Source organism: Pararge aegeria, chromosome 21 (genome assembly GCF_905163445.1).
Source record: "Pararge aegeria chromosome 21, ilParAegt1.1, whole genome shotgun sequence".
Classification (NCBI taxonomy): Eukaryota; Metazoa; Arthropoda; class Insecta; order Lepidoptera; family Nymphalidae; genus Pararge; species Pararge aegeria.
The window spans coordinates 2,863,547-2,880,377 of record NC_053200.1 but is presented as its reverse complement, the minus strand read 5'-3'; the positions used below and the strand labels follow the sequence as shown (position 1 = coordinate 2,880,377).

Sequence of the window (16,831 nt, the reverse complement as noted above, 5' to 3'; positions counted from 1 at the left end):
CTAAATTTCATGAAAATCGTTGGAGCCGATTCCGAGATTTCAATTATATATATATATATATATATATATACAAGAATTGCTCGTTTAAAGATATAAGATAAACACCGAGACACTGAAAAACATTCACCTGACCCTGCTTTCCGAGTCCAAGGCTGTGGGTGGGTTCGATTCCCACAACTGGAAAGTTTTCGTGTGATTAACATGAATGTTTTTCAGTGTCTGGGTGTTTATATGTATATTTTTATTTTTGTATATTATTCTTACGAAAAAATTTAGTCGTCTTGGTACCCGTAACAACAGCAACGCTTACTTTGAGGGCTAGATGCCGATGTGTGTATTGGCAAAATACTTATTTACTTGACTATTTGAGACAAAGATCGTTCGGGGAAGTACTGCCACCATGCTTATATCTGCCGCAAAGCAGCATTGCCAGGCTACGGTCAGAAAGGCATGGTTGCCGGAGTAATAGCTGGCACATAAGATTACGCCTAGTCCCCTACGCCTCAGATAGGTTACTACACGATTGATGAATTCCTTAACGACAAGGCTGCTTGGAAGCACGCCACTCCGCTCTCATATCTCACAAAACAGAAAAATTCTAAAGATTGTTAAGCTTTAAAATGATTTTGGAAAAGAGCAATCTGCTGAGTTTCTTGCCGGCTCTTCTCAGTGGAATCTGCCTTCCGAACCGGTGGTAGAGTCACTATAAACAGACTGACTTGACGTTTCAAAAGTGCTTATTAATTAGGCCTACTTAAAATAAATGAATTTTGAATTTTGAATTGATGGACACAAGGCGATACGTTGCAGGACTTGTCCCTCGCATACCCTGCGAAGTGTGACTGTTCATAGGCCGTGGGTTTCTTCTTAGCATCAGGTGGCACATCTGCTTCGACAGTCAGTTATTACTAAACAAAAGTATTGCCAAGATCGCTTAAGTTGTGATGCCAGACATACCTTTTTTTGACCGATGATTGACAGATGTTAAGTGGGAAATCCTCGCTTATAAACAGAGCAACACTTCACAGGGTATGCAAGGAACATGTCCTGCAACGTTCCGCCCTATGTCCGTCAATCTGAGGCGTAGGTGTTAAGCCTCATGCGCCTATTAGTACACTGGCATCCACGCCCTTAAGGCACTGGTAATTGGAACGAAGGCCAGGCGCGTACACATGACCTCTACCCTACCCTGATCCCTCGAAGATCCGGCGCAGTATAAAAAATTTCCAAGGGATTTAAAAAAAACTTTTTTCTAGCTTGTTTATTCCTGCCGCTAAGCGGCATTGGCAGAGCCCCATTCCGAGGCTCGCCAGCAAGCCCGCGTCACGCTGTTAAAATCATTAGGGTTCAAAAAAAAAAAATTAGCGGCATTGCTGTAAAGCTGTTGTAGCATTGCAACAATGCGTCAGGTGTACGCCGCGCCCGACCTTCGTTCTATACCCCAATTACCAGCGTCGACCCTGACGTTCAGATGTGTTATTATCGGTAACGTTATATCGGCTAGGCGTAACGTAAGCTCACTACGTCACATTCCTAACATTCCTCGGAGTTCTCGCGCGAGTTTCGCAGAGTTGTGACAACCTTCGTTCGTTCTGGGTTCGTTCAAATTGGGAATTTATGACTTCTGAATTTTCTCTGCTTCGGCCGTGAGCAATTAGCTCCCTACCGACAAACGCGTGCCGCCAAGCGATTTAGCGTTCCGGTACGATGTCGCGTAGAAACCGATTATGGGTGATGGATTTTATATAACTGCCATACCCCTAACAGGTTAGCTACTACCGTTTTAAACTGCATCATATTTTACCACCAGGTAATTTTGCAGTCCAACAGACAAAGACTAACTTTTAATGTAATTAAAAAAACAAAACGACAAAATAACAGAAATGGAATATTCACTCGTACGTTTGTTCCAGCCCTGTACGAGGATGACTCTGACAGTGACTTGGGCTCTATGGAGAATCACGGCTCAGTCGTCACGCACCTCCTGTCCCAAGTTAAAATTGGAATGGATCTCACAAAGGTAATTAAATGCAATTATACCCCGTTCGCTTTCTGAAAACAGTAATAAGTGTAGTACAAAGTGGAGAGGAACGATGACGTCATCCAAAGAAATCAGGAAGCCAAAAATTAAAAAGCCAAGTTCACACTTGACTGACTATTTGTTGAAGGCTCTCTAAATTATATTTCTGTGTCTTCTGCGCGATATTAAAACAGAATACTATCCATCTTTTAGGTTGAATTTGCTTTTCGGACTGACGCTAGAGTCACTACAAACGGACAGACTTGACGTTTCAACAAGTGCCTATAAAAGAGCCGGTTCAAAATAATGAATTTTGAATTGGAAATGAAATCATAAATACTAAGAGTAGAATGATAATCCATATCTGCGAAAGAATAATAAATTATAAATATAGTAGCTGTCCCGGCGAACCGCGGATATTTTTTTTTTAAATTTTCCAGTGGACCAAATTGTGAATCTAAACAATCCTGAAATCCCCTTGAACTCACACAATAAATTTCATCAAAATCGGTCCAGCATTCTAGGAGGAGTTCGGTCACACACACGCACACAAGAAATATATATATAAAGATAGTAAATGAAATAGTTTAACAATAAATAGAAATATTACCAATGAATAATGTATTTTGTTTATTGAAGACAATTAAGTTGATTTTTTCCAGTAAACTCTTGGAATATACAACTTTTACACCACTGTTTAAGTATGCCTGAGCGACCATGCCTTTTTCTGCCGCAAAACAGTGTTCGGGGTCTAAAGGGCGTGGTTGCCAATGTAATTACAGGCTTATGAATACCTACGCCCCAGGTTGCTGGACACAGAGCGGCATGTTGCAGGACGTGTTCCTTGCACGCCCTGCGAAATGTTGCTTTGTTCATAGGCGATGGGTTTTTCACGTACTATCACCTTTTATTCTCTCAGAGCTTGACCCAACAAGCTTTGGGACCCCGTTTACTATAACTAATTGAAATGGCACTTCAAGCCCTCTGCAGGGCTAGCGCAGGGAGACAAAAACCATATCCCCCGATTATATCCACCGACGGGGGATATATGTATTAGTATATTTATTTTTTATATTTATCAATAGTATTTTTTTATTTGTGTTGTCTGGTTTATGTATTAGTATGTAGATAGTCGTATGTTTGTACTAAATAGTGTACCCCACCTATTTGTTTTCTTTTTAGTTTTCCTAATCCTAAGGTTGCCTGGCAGAGATCGCTACTTAGCGATAAGGCCGCCCTTTGTATCCTGCTTCATTCTTCATGTGTTTGTTCTTTGTTTTGTCTCGTGTTTCTGATTGGTATACAAATAAAGAGTATAAATAAAATAAATAAATAAATAATTACAGTGTAAGCACGGGAATATGGAATAGGAGAAGTTTACCCCAGTTTATTATTACACATATATTATTTGGATATTATTTCCACTAAGGCGCCAATGCTCTGAGAGTTGATAAAGCTGTGGGAGAAGATAAATTTTTATCCTTTTCCCGGGGAGATATTTATCTCCTACCCATGCTAGCGGTTTTAGCAGATCTTTATTAAGTACCCATGTATTTACTTTTAGGTCGTGCTACCGACATTCATCCTGGAGAGGCGATCGCTTCTCGAGATGTATGCGGACTCTTTCGCCCACCCCGACCAATTTATCAAGTAAGTTTTGCGCACCACGCTATAACAAAAAAAAATCTCGCTAACACCATTACACTCTTAATTTTTAATCAGAAGTATTCTTCTTATCTTAATTAGTATTTTTTTCAGAGGGAAATCATAGAGGGTATTTTTACTATCATGAATTTTCAACGATTTGCTGAAAATAAATACAGTGATAACATTACTGTATAGTCTCCTGTAAGATAACTTATTTTCTAAGGCAATGTTCAAAGTATACAAAAACCCCTTGAATATAATGGGTTAAGCTGTATTTTGATTTCCGCACTAGATCGAATATGTTATTTGAATGCCTATTGGCGCAGTGGTCAGCGACCCTGCTGAGTCAAGGATGTGGGTTCGATTCCCTACAACTGGAAAATGTGTGTGTGATGAACATTAATATTTTTCAGTGGCTGGGTGTTTATCTGTATGTTATAAGTATTTATGTATATTACTCATAAAAATATTCATCAGTTATCTTAGTACACATAACTCAAGCTACGCCTACTTTGGGGTTAGATGGCGTTGTGTTTATTGGTCGTAGTATATTTATTAATATATTTATTTAATTGCAGGATAGTAGATCAACCGACGCCTCGCGACAGAATGGTGCAAGTGGTGAGATGGTATCTCAGCTCGTACCACGCCGGCCGCAAGTCGCAGGTGGCGAAGAAACCTTACAATCCCATATTGGGTGAAGTTTTCCGCTGCCACTGGGACCAAGAAGGCGAGCCGCTTGAAAACAACACATGCAAGGTAATCTCGTCTAAGGCACGAGGGCCTAACCATCATCGCTTAAAGCAGTATTATTTAAAATCAACAGATTATTTGACATATCTAAACCACAGAATTAAGAACATACACAATACTCAACCAGTCATTATTGCATTTTATTATTTATTTATACACTAAAAACAATGGACACAACAAAAATAAACTTAAAAAGTAGGATCGCTTAGTAGCGATCTCTTCCAGGCAACCTTAGGATTAGGAAAACAGATTGATAGGGTGTATTATTATTATATACATACTTACGGACAATTATACACTAATACTTATCAAGATTACACACATAAAATACTAATAATAATAAATATAAAAAATAATAAACTAATATATACTATAACATACTGCACCCGCGCACGTCTCACTTCAGACCCGAGGAATGTTACTAGCTCACTAACTTTAACTATTTTCTCCATTTCATAATAACGGTTTGGAACATTAGAGATAAAATAATTACTGTCAACTTAATTGTTGTTATAAAGTGACTTACCGTCTGTTCGAGAGACACTGCTATAGTGGAGTGGTTTTTGATGCTTGAATATTGGTGATGTACGCGTTTTCTGTATGTTCTTAATTCTGTGACCTAAACTTCTTAAATTCTAGAATATTCTGAAAATAAAAAGGTCAACAATTTGTTTGTCCTTCCTTCACGCCTTAAGTAAGATTTTTGGCATATAGTTACTTGGAAAGACTGAGAGCACTTACTTTTTATGAAAAACAATCGAGACTCACGGGTTTTGTAAAAACCGTAATAAGCGCAGACGAAGAACGTCGGTAACAGCTAGTATTTCAATAAATCTGCTTTAAGAGATGGTAGTAATCACTTTGTACCCACTGTTAACCTGCTTTTAGTGTTCATTGTTAAAGCCTTTAAAGCCATTTTGGTACAATAAAGATGCTCTCATATTTAAAAAAAGTTTTTGAGACCAATAGACAGTGCATTTTACGTTAGTTGGTTGCAGAAGCGATAATAGCCTACACAATCAACCAATTAATCTTTAAATCGCTACCTACTCGAGAGTGTAAACATTAGTCCAGAGGCGAGACATTGATAAGGCTGACGTTTATGATGTGTATTCTAGCAAGAAGTAGGCGACGGTCCCGTGCCCTGGTGCTCGCCCGACCAGCTCTCGTTCGTGGCGGAGCAAGTGTCTCACCACCCGCCCATCTCCGCCTTCTACGCGGAGCACGTGAACAAGCGTATACAGTTCGACGCGTGGGTGTGGACCAAGAGCAAGTTCCTCGGACTCTCCATCGGCGTGCACAACATCGGCCGGGGACTCGTCACGCTGCTAGATGTGGGAGAGGAATACTCCCTTACATTTCCCAACGGATACGGCAGGTGAGCCTGTTTATTTATTTCGGCTTCACTGTGAGCAGGACATTCTTCAACTTTCCGGAAGTGGTAAAAGAATGTATTGATACCAAATAGCAACTTAATAAATAAATAAATATACTACGACAATACACACATCGCCATCTAGTCCCAAAGTAAGCGTAGCTTCTGTTATGGGTACTAAGATAACTGATGAATATAGATAAACACCCAGACACTGAAAAACATTCATGTTTATCACACAAATATTGTCCAGTTGTGGGATTCGAACCCACGGCCATGGAATTAGTTAGCAGGGTCGCTGCCCACCGCGCCAATCGGCCGTCAAAATTTGACCTCTTTTTGCGCGAACAACTTCGGCCGGAGTTTCTTCAGGTATCTAGACGTGCAGGAGAAATTAAAGTCTCTACTGGGTGCAGAACATCGGTTGGGAACTTGTCACACAGCTGACCTTGGAGTTCCCAGACATTTCCCAATGGATACGGAGGATGAGCTTATTTCGGCTTTATTATCAGCCGGACATTCTTCATCTATCTGGCTATGAAAGAATAAGTTAGTTTGCCTCTAATAGCGTACACAACATCGGTGAGAAACTTGTCTTACTGCTCGTCATAAAGAAGACCAGCTAGGACAAAGTACTAGCTCATCCCCTCAATGCATACGCAATGTTCAATGAGTCTCTTTCTCTCCCTTTCTCTCTGTCTCTCTCTGTATCTCCCACCTATCTTTTTATCTCTATTTACATTTAAATAAACGAGAACAAGTAACAAATACATTAAATAAATTTCAATTCCCATCAGGTCAATACTAACGGTTCCGTGGATAGAGCTCGGCGGATCTGTATGTATAGAATGTATACAAACGGGACACAAAGCGAACGTGGAGTTCCTCACGAAACCGTTCTACGGCGGTAAGAAGCATCGCGTGACGTGCGAAATATTCGCCGGCAATGACAAGAAACCGTATTACGCGGCGCAAGGAGAGTGGAATACGAGAATGGAGGGCCGGTGGACGGAGTCTGGGGTGAGTTTGTGTGCAGACAATCAGCAACGTCTCAGTTTTAGACATAGATAACTCCGACATTTTGCTGTTTTGTTTTTTATTTAATAATTTGGGTACTAACTGGCTTTGATAAAACCTATTTAAAGTTATATATTGTGTTTAGAAATCATTCTTCATCACATCAACCATTACCGGCCCACTACAGAGAACGGGTCAACTGCCACAAAGAGGACCGATTAGGCCGTTAAAACTCTCAGGCATGCAGGTTTCCTCACGATGTTTCGCTTGTGCACGTGATGCTTCAACGGTGAAGCAAAACATTGCATCGCATGCATCAGAATCTCTCAAACAGGATATTTTTTGCAGTTTTTGCAACATTTCTCATTAGTGATAGTAGCCATTGGTCGTAGCGTGATCTTATATAGCCATAATTGTTACTACCAATCCAAAAAAAAATCGAAACCGCATTTTCTGAGATTAGCGCGTTAAACGAAACAAAATTTAAAAGCTTAAAAAAAAAATTTCGGAGGTGGGTGTGGCGGCTGGAACGCAGTTTTAAACTTTTCTTTCTTTTATTTTCTTCTAGTTATTGATTCAATGTAATCTGATCATAAATAAATGTATTTACAAATTTGAAAATGTGCTTATTATAAGGTCTACTTCAAATAAATGAATTTTGAACTTTACGTATAGTACATATAGCGTATATATGTTTGCGTGGCGATACGTGCGTCGCCACGGCATGTATTGCCACGCAAACAATCAGGTTTACCTTCGGCTATAGTTGGTTCACATCAATAAACGGACGATTAAATATGATGAACACCCGAACAGCGCAGCGAAGTGCTCTTCGACGTGACGAGTATGAAGCCGCGGCGCAAGCGGGTGGCGCCCGTGTCCCGCCAGGGCGCCAACGAGTCGCGGCGCGTGTGGCGCCACGTGACCGCCGCGCTGCGGGCCGCCGACACCGACGCCGCCACCAGCGCCAAGCGGAGACTAGAACAGACCCAGCGGGACGCGGCCAAGAAACGCGTCGACACCGGCGACCGCTGGATCACGCAGGTGAGCTTCGCAACTTATCGAAAATAATAAAGAAATAAATAATAAAAAAAAACGTGCAAGCCGTCACGGGACGCCTGGCAGATGTGAAACGTTGAAATTATTTTCTGTAAGTTATTGCAGATATTGCATAATAAAGCATTACAAATTTGTTCCACAAATAAAGAAAAAAATACAACCAAATGTATAACCACTCTTTTTTGTAAGTCGTTTAATAATGACTGTCTTATGACAAAATTATCATTTATTATATTGATTTTTATTGTTACATACGAAATACAAAAATTTAATCATATAGCGTGGCGATGCGTTGCCACGGCCTGTGTCGCCACGGCAAAAATCAGGTTTACCCTCCGCTTATAGATGTTTCACATCAATAAATAGATATACTACGACAACACACACATCGCCATCTAGCCCCAAAGTAAGCGTAGCTTGTGTTATGGGTACTAAGATGACTGGTGAATATATATATATAATATATTTTTATGAATAATATACTTAAATACTTAACTCATTATATACTTTACTTATATAATTCGGGACCGCCGAGTGTACCCGAGCGGGAAAGATACAGTCTCAGCTGCTCTTCGCTGTTATGTCGCGGTGTTTATTATATACAATTCATACCTAATAATTGTCTTTGTTTAATTTTATAGTTATTATTGGTATGTAATAATGATTATTTTTACAATTATTTGGTTAAAATTGTGAGGTTTGTGTGCGTAGTTAGCGGTGCTAATGTTATATATTGAAAAAACCTTATAAACATTATGGATTATACAAAACATAGTATTTTTGTTTTCACTTCTGCGCTTGCTGTCTTAAGCACACTGGGTAAACCTATAAAGAATTTTCGAAGATATACTTCTTTTGGGGCATTAGGAAAAAATGATGAGAGTAAATTTTTACGCTGTGCGCGCACCGTCACAAAAAACGACACCCTGAAGTTAGCTCAATTCAATTTCATTCTTGTGTATGACTGAAGTTAACTATAGTCAACATTTTAGTTTGGTTTTAAAAAGGTTTGACAGTGTACACTTTCAGTTGTTAAAGTCTGCTGGCTCATTCTGCAGGGCTAGCACGGGCAAGAGACAAAAATTATATCCCCCGATTATATCACCTGACAAGATATATAATTAACGTGCCCACCTGCTAAATCACTGGAACATGGAATAGGAGAAGTTCACCTTCGTTTATTAATACACATATATGGAAATTATTTCCACTTATGCTCCAGTGCTCTGAGAGTTTATCAAGCTGTGGGAGAAGATAAATTTATATCTTTACCCCGGAGATATAATTGTCTCCTGCCCATGCTAGCCGTGCTGGTGATTTAACTGATTCAATTGTACAAAAATCTCAAATTGAAATGTTCACTGAAACATGGTTGTCCGATAATGAGATAACTAGATCATGCATTATTATAAAACTTTCAATGTATTAACTTTTTTTCTATTGTTAGTCTCGTTTTTTCTACAAACGCAGAACAAGGCGAACGATAAAATTTTTGTAAAGGTTTTTATCTTACTACGCGAAAGAAGTTAACTTATAACGCATGTACATAAGTACAAACACGTTTTTTAAAAATTTGAATATGAGTTTACAGTCGAGGTAACAAAGTATTCTCTTTTCCAGCTATTCAGCCCGAAAGGCGAAGAGGGCTGGGAATACAACACTCCGCTCAACAAGCGTACAGAGCCCCCGAGCGACACGACGGCACCATGCAAAGCCACAGAAGTGGAGACCAGATAATGGCCTCACCAGTTTACATGAACTTTGTAAGCGTTAAAACCTACTGCGGAGCATTAAATGTTGAATATCAGTCTTGCAATAAAATTGGGATAGTCAGTTTAGACTACGCGCGATCTTAGGCTTTAGAGTTTACTTTTACTTCGCCCAGACTTGAGACACAGTTGTTGTTGACAACTCTAGCTAAGCCCCGCAGTTTAACCCGCGGTAACTACGTGCCGTAACGTAAATATTGGCGACGCATCATCGTGCATAACGTATTTTAATTTTTCATTAAATCATAAACCATACAACGTGTCACAGAATTACGAAATAATAATGAAGGATGCGTAAGTATATCTCATAAGGATAACCCTGTAGAAATATTAAATCATAAGAAGCATATTTATTTTTCCAAACAAACGAATTCAAAACATTTTGTGTGTTCAAGTGTTTACTTATGACAACCCTACTGAAGATAAAAGACCGACACACGCATAGCTACGCGACGCTTACCTAAAAAAGTGACTAGAGTCATTTGATTTTACTTTTGCATGTGGCGTTCTGGACTGTATCTAATTTATTTCAGTAAAAACTATGGCAATGGTTTACTCAAAAACTATTAGCGTTTCGGATTGACACATTAGTCTCAGTGACATTAGATAATGTGCCTCTAAAGCCTCTGAAATATTATTTCGGTTTACGTTTACACGTTGTATAGCAATGGCAAAGTAAGCTCTATAGGTCTTAACCTAATAATTGACGAGCTAAGAATTAGCCAGACTGAAGCAAGTCTCGAGTTGCTGCGCTGATGAAGTCTTAAGAAAATCCATAGTAGATACATTTCATCAGGTGTCATTTATGTACAAACGAGATAATTTCTGGAAGCCAACTTCAGCACGGTTAAGTAGGATTGTGCACTATACATTATCTTCAAAAATAAATTATCAATTTAATCCGAAAGCTTCAGATCGAGGTGTTCATTTACGCCTGAAGTTAACAATCAGTGTAATCCAATATACTTAGATACCAGATTGAATTTAGTAGTGCTACCCTTAACTACAGTTAAAAGTACAGTTAAACGAAAGCTCTGCAAAATTCAATCTGCTATATTAAGATTTTCGATTAGATTGATTGTTAAATTCGGGCGTTAGTAGAGCCATCTTTATCAACAGGGAACATTAAGAGAAGGATAGCACGAACAAATTTTATCTTCTATCTGATGATTTTGGATAACATTGTATGTAATATACACATATAGCTTTGGGCGTAAGCTATTTAAGTTAAAAACTTTCCTTCGATTTTTTAAGACACTTTGATATATTTGCCACTTTCGGGGGGCCGAGTTCGAATCCCAGCACGCACGCACCTGTAACTTTTCTAAGTTATGTGCGTTTCCAGTAATTAAAATATCACTTTCTTCAACGGTGAAGGAAAATATCGTGAGGAAACCTGCATGCCTGAGAGTTCTACATAATGTTCTCAAAGGTGTGTGGAGTCAACCAATCAGCACTGGGCCAGCGCAGTGGACTACCTTCTAATTGTGGGAGGAGACCCGTGCTCTGTAGTGGGCCGGTAAAGGGTTATTGTGATGATGATGATGTTGAACTACTGTACTTGTAGCTGAGAGCCGCTGAATCAAGCGGCCCAGGACCGTGGACCGTGGACCGTTGGAACTCCCTATAAAAGACTTATGTCACTATGTGGACTTCAATCGGTTGAAGTGATTATGATGACTACGGATCGCGATTCCCAGATCGAAAAAGTTGTAAGGGAAACGCAAAATTCTCAGTAACCTCTGAGCTTCGGCTCATTCAACTTTCTCAGTTTAATATTCGTTAAAATCCCGTATTGTACCAGCAAGGCAGGTTAAGCTCTAAATCCTTTCGTCCCAGAGAGTTTGGCCCAACAGTTGAACGCTGATAGTCTGCGGATGTTTGGTGGTTTTAAGGACCCCCCCCCCCCCCCATATTATTCTTTCTCGCCAAGCTTATCTTAATTTATATTGTACTTATTTTGATCACCGAATATTGATGAATTATGAATTCCTGCCAATTTATATTTGCCTTAACTCTTACAAAAAAACATACGCATACTAAAACTGATATTTCTGTGAACATTTTGTTTGGTTATTGGATGGGGTGCTTTTTAATAGAGTTTTGGGTTGTGGTGGTGATTACTTAAGAAAAACCTTGTATGGTTTATGGCTATAGTGCATAGAAACTTTACCATGGACAGGGCTTGGAACTGGTTTTGAAATAAGCGTAAATTATTCGTTTGTACGTGTACACTGGGTCAAAGTAACTGAGAACATCAGCCCAGTTCTTATCGCAATCCTAAGTGCGAGATCAAAGACGAGCGGTCAATCAACCTGGCAAACGCTCACTCTCGAAATCAGCTCATTAATCGGTAAATGGATCTCGTTCTTTGGTATCGTTCTCAAATATTAAGCGGTTCCACTCAATTTATTTCTTTTATTTGTATAAAACTTTGTAGCTTTAAAAGAATATTTTGTAAACGAAACCGCTATTATATTTTTGTTCCCGTTACCTAAGGGCATATATATATATAACTTCCAAAGTTGAATGGCTGAACCGGGCTATGAGAAGGATCTCCCTATTGTCACGGTCGAGCGTTTCTCCGTAGCTCCCGTACAATGCAATGATAGCATGCTTTTTAGAAATCTCTCGTATTAAGACTACGTTTACTATCAATCTACGAAAATGCTCCCTCAAGTTAGTTCTCAGATCCATATAGTGATAGTTAAATTAGATAAAATTAATTAATTTTATTCGTTACGCGCGTTGTTGGATTTTGCGGTGTGAACGTTTGTTGTTTGTATATAGTTAATTAATTATTCGAAATGTCAATAGTCTAATCGCTAATAAATTCGCAAAGGGAAAGGAAAACTACAGTCCGGTTACAGTAAACAGCGGCGACAAAGCCCTAGCCATCAAGATTTATAAAGTCGATTTTAATACTGCCATAACATAACGGGTAATCTTTGGCCATAATTATCACGACACTCACTCGTGGAGGCGATCAGATATGAAAGTCGAGCCGAAGTAAAATTGACGTTGTCTTTACGATAAATATATTTTAGTTGTTTATTTATCACACTAAAGAATTATTTTCATAAGAAAAACAATTTATTATGTCTTTCAATTAATAAAACAAAAAACATTTTTGTTTTTTATTTATACTGCGCTGTTGCAAGGTTATTGTTTAATATAACCAAGTGACGAGACGTCAAGTTCGCTCGCACGGTATCTTAAACGTAGAGTGAATGTGCGCTGGAATACCCGGTTGTAATTTTACGATGTTAGAAAAGAAGAAACACTTTATTGTACGCAAACCATAAGGAAAAGAAACAGTAAAAAGTTTACAGTAAAATGTGTTTTAGTAGCAATCTCTTACAGGCAACCTTTGTAGATAGGAATTACAGCAAGATAACGGGATAGTACTAAGTCTAAGAGTTATATTAGATCATTTATGTGATATCAAAACGGATTCCTTTATGTTTTTGAAACAATGATCGATTCCTAAATCGAAGTAAGAAAATGGAATAGGGTTTGTTATGGATGACAAAATATGGTGGAAATCGTTATAGCGCTAAAGGGAGAATATTGAACGACTTTTGAACGGATTCATTTCGGTTAATTTTTTTTTTTATTTCGCAAGCAAATCATAAAATCAGGTTTATCACTAGACATGCAAATAAATATAATGATACTTATTGAAAAACTTATTTAAATAATATTTATTGTTTTCAAAACAACGATTAATATTAGCTTCGAATTTTTGAAAACTACAATCTAATAATTTTTTACGCGTTTTTTTTTATACCACTACAAGTTAGCCCTTAGCGGCAATCTTTAATAAGTTATATTAAACCCTTACTCCTAATTGGTTTCTACGCAGCATTGTTTCTGTACGCATACACTTGGCGGTAGATATAATACTTAAGTAATTAAAATATCACTTGCTTCAACAGTGAAGGAAAACATCGTGAGGTTGCAGAGAGCTCTCTATTATGTTCTCCAAGGCGTGTGAAGTCTACTGACCGGTACTGGGCCAGCGTGGTGGACTACGGTCTAAACCCTTCCTTTGTGGGAGGAGACCCTCTGTAGTGCTGGGAGGGTTAATGTGATGAAGTCTTCCTGGTAGGACCAGGCAGTGAGAGGAATACCACCGTAAAGAATATGAAAGTATTCATATCAAGTAGATAATTCAACCAACATACAATCTATATTCATCATTAATTATTTTGGCCTAAGGGATATATTTGAAGCAATAATTGTATATATAGATTCCTAATCTCTCTTGCTTTAAAATTTAAGAATGGTTAAAGTTACTTGCGTTTAACATATATACGCGTATTTACATAGGATTCGAATGAATGAGTCGAGATATATCGCTGTATTGCTCTAATATCTCAAAGTTGAGTTAGTAAGAACGCGAGCGTTGAAAGATCGCTTTGCCCTTTCTACTCTACTTATGATCGATTGACATTGCAACAGACAAAACGCCTTGCAAATTCTTTTATTTCTATGAATAAAAGTTATTATGTATCTGTAAGTGGCTCATATACTGTGGTAAACTTAATATACAAACGTCATAATGACAGAAGCGTTCATTTTATACAAGTTCGTTTATCTCGCAAAGAGGTTCGTTTATCTCGGGGGGGAAATCACTGAAAAGTTTACTAGTTACTTAAATGAATTATTATAATTTAAAGTAACACCTGATAAAGACATACATATACTTAGTGTTTCTTGTAAAAGTAGTCTAAAAATAATTGCCAACCTTAACTAATTGTAATGGATTGAGATCACATTTACACAATTACGTATTTATGTGTTTGTAAATAGTTTCATATATTTATTACATACAATAAACTATCGATACACTGTATTGTCTATGGCAATAAAACGTTATAATGGTCAAGTCCGAGTACAATTATCATTAAAGATAACACAGCATTCTAGACGACCCGGTTAAAAATTAATTACTTTTAAAATTATAAAAATATTAGTATTAAAAATTTACAAACATTACGAGACATTATAATAATTATTATGTTTTAATATTATTCTATATCTTGTTTCTGTTGCCCTAGTAATCCGCGGCCCACTTTGACAGCAGATTTTATGATTTTCTTCGCATTTTTTTCAACATAAAAATTGTAAAACAACATGTTATTTACTATGCTAAAACCTGTACGATAAATGGGTTGTCGCAGTACTATCTTTTCAATAAGCTTTAAATAATTTGACAGCTTCATAAAAACATGGAACTCAGCGGTTTTATACTTAAATTTTGATCGAACTGACCATTTATTATTAGTATATATTTATTAGATTGAAGCGGGCAACTCATGTAACCACTAAACTAAGCATCTTTCAAAATACGCTCCGTACGCAAGTTTCGCGGACGAAATATATCGCGGCTATAACGTCGCGGCGATTCCTTGGACAAATTTGTCCCGCTACCTAATAAAAGTCAACATCTCCTGAGGATGCTCTGGTTAATGCGAGTTGATATCGTTATGCCAGATTCTTATTACGACAGCAATGGAGTAGAGACGCGTTTTGAAAGATCTGTGTGATGTAGCGTATAAAGGAACAACGATTTTCATTTTTACTGGCTTAAATCGAATGATATTTTCTTTTTTATATTTTTTTCCTGGATGATGTTTAAGATAAATTAAAACTATTCTCGCGTAAAACGCCTTATTTGTATACGGTGTTAAGAAAATGCATATCTAATTACGCGTTAAAGGGAAACTACTCTGGCATGTTTACCTAAGGGCCGGTGTTGGTTACCTAAGCTCGACAACCCACATTTACTGACGTGGTGGGTCTATGCTCTCTAGTGATGGAGCTTAGTACAATGACTCTGGGCATCAAATGAATGAAATGATTATGTTAAAATAAAACTACGATACGAAAGCTCTGTTATAATAATTAAGTAATATCTCTATAAAAATCAAAATAGATAAAAGTATTTTTTACATTTAAAATTGTTAAAATTTAAAAGAGGCAAACATTTTGCGCAATTACATACAAAAAAATATCTACACTGCCTTATAAGTAAAATAAAATTGCACACTTTTTACAGAGCAGTAGGATAGCCGCAATTAATTCTACTGACTGATAATCTTGCATTACAACCAAATTTGTACACTTAGCCATTTTCTGTAACCTTGCTCAAAGGCTGCCTTTCTCTACTTAGCCCGACTTGACTGGCTAAAGTTCTTAATAGCCAGATTAGTTCAGCCAATGGAAACAATTGCGACTGTCTCGATGTATTAATCAGAAGGTTTCATATAACGCGCCCATACTACCTGTAAGTGTAAAACGTCGCGGCTTCACTAAACTATATCATATTAGTAAAACATTTGGACACTCGCAATCGACGCGTCGTTTTCAAGTATCGAAATACTTGAACAACAGGGTAAAATTTATTCGAATAATAAGAATTCAAGCTCAAAGCCACAATACGTCAGGTAGGGCTTTTGGCAGAACGTTTGTAAAATAAAAATCAGAAGCACAAGATTTGCGATTCTAAAACGAGTGTCCTTATGGCCATTTTACTTTGGCGATTAAGAGTTTGGATATTCGTAAGCGAAAGCGGAATGTTAACTTCATATCACGTATATTTCGCTGTTTTCACACTTAAGACTGTAAGAAACAGGCTTGTTTCTGAAAACAGACGTTAAAGTTGCGCCGCTGACAGTCTACAGGTAGCTTGGGCCTACTAAAACCTAGGGCCAAGACGTTATAGCATGAGTGAAAGCTTACAATGCACTCCCGGAGCTAGGGAGTTGTGTACGCTCGCAATCGTTATCGTCGACTCGTTTTCCTTTATCGAAACGCCGGAAAGTTTAGTACTTATTGGTAAAAGTACTGATTGACACGCTTAGGCGATTACGTCATGGCTCTAAGTAATGCGAGAGCTGAATAAATGTAGTCCACTTTTCACTGTTCTAAAGAATTTACGTAATTCACGTTAATTTATATAATTTACGTTATTTGGTTCGCGAGGGACGTTTCCTTAGAAAAGACTGACATATGCGAACGAATTGAATGACAAAAAGACGTGGTGAAACACTTGAAAATTCTAATTATATTCAATCACACATAGACTTATTTAATTAATTGAATTACATAGCTATTAGCTATCATGTTGTATATTTAAATAAAAATTTAAATTATTCTTTGTGTTTTCTTTCCTGATCCTATATT

At 37.8% G+C, this 16,831-nt stretch overlaps 1 protein-coding gene across 2 annotated transcripts in view; it reads left to right on the top strand.

The window, feature by feature from the left end:
- The window catches only part of LOC120632994 (oxysterol-binding protein-related protein 9), a 91,639-nt gene extending 81,633 nt beyond the window's left edge, over window positions 1–10,006 (top strand). For both annotated transcript variants that reach the window (XM_039903008.1, XM_039903007.1), the window contains 7 exons: window positions 1,914–2,020; window positions 3,585–3,670; window positions 4,246–4,426; window positions 5,539–5,798; window positions 6,593–6,815; window positions 7,629–7,856; window positions 9,492–10,006. In XM_039903008.1, coding sequence (XP_039758942.1) covers window positions 1,914–2,020; window positions 3,585–3,670; window positions 4,246–4,426; window positions 5,539–5,798; window positions 6,593–6,815; window positions 7,629–7,856; window positions 9,492–9,608 — 1,202 coding nt within the window. In that variant the 3' untranslated portion in view covers window positions 9,609–10,006. The remainder of the gene's footprint in view (window positions 1–1,913; window positions 2,021–3,584; window positions 3,671–4,245; window positions 4,427–5,538; window positions 5,799–6,592; window positions 6,816–7,628; window positions 7,857–9,491) is intronic.
- The last annotated feature ends 6,825 nt before the right edge of the window (window positions 10,007–16,831 follow it).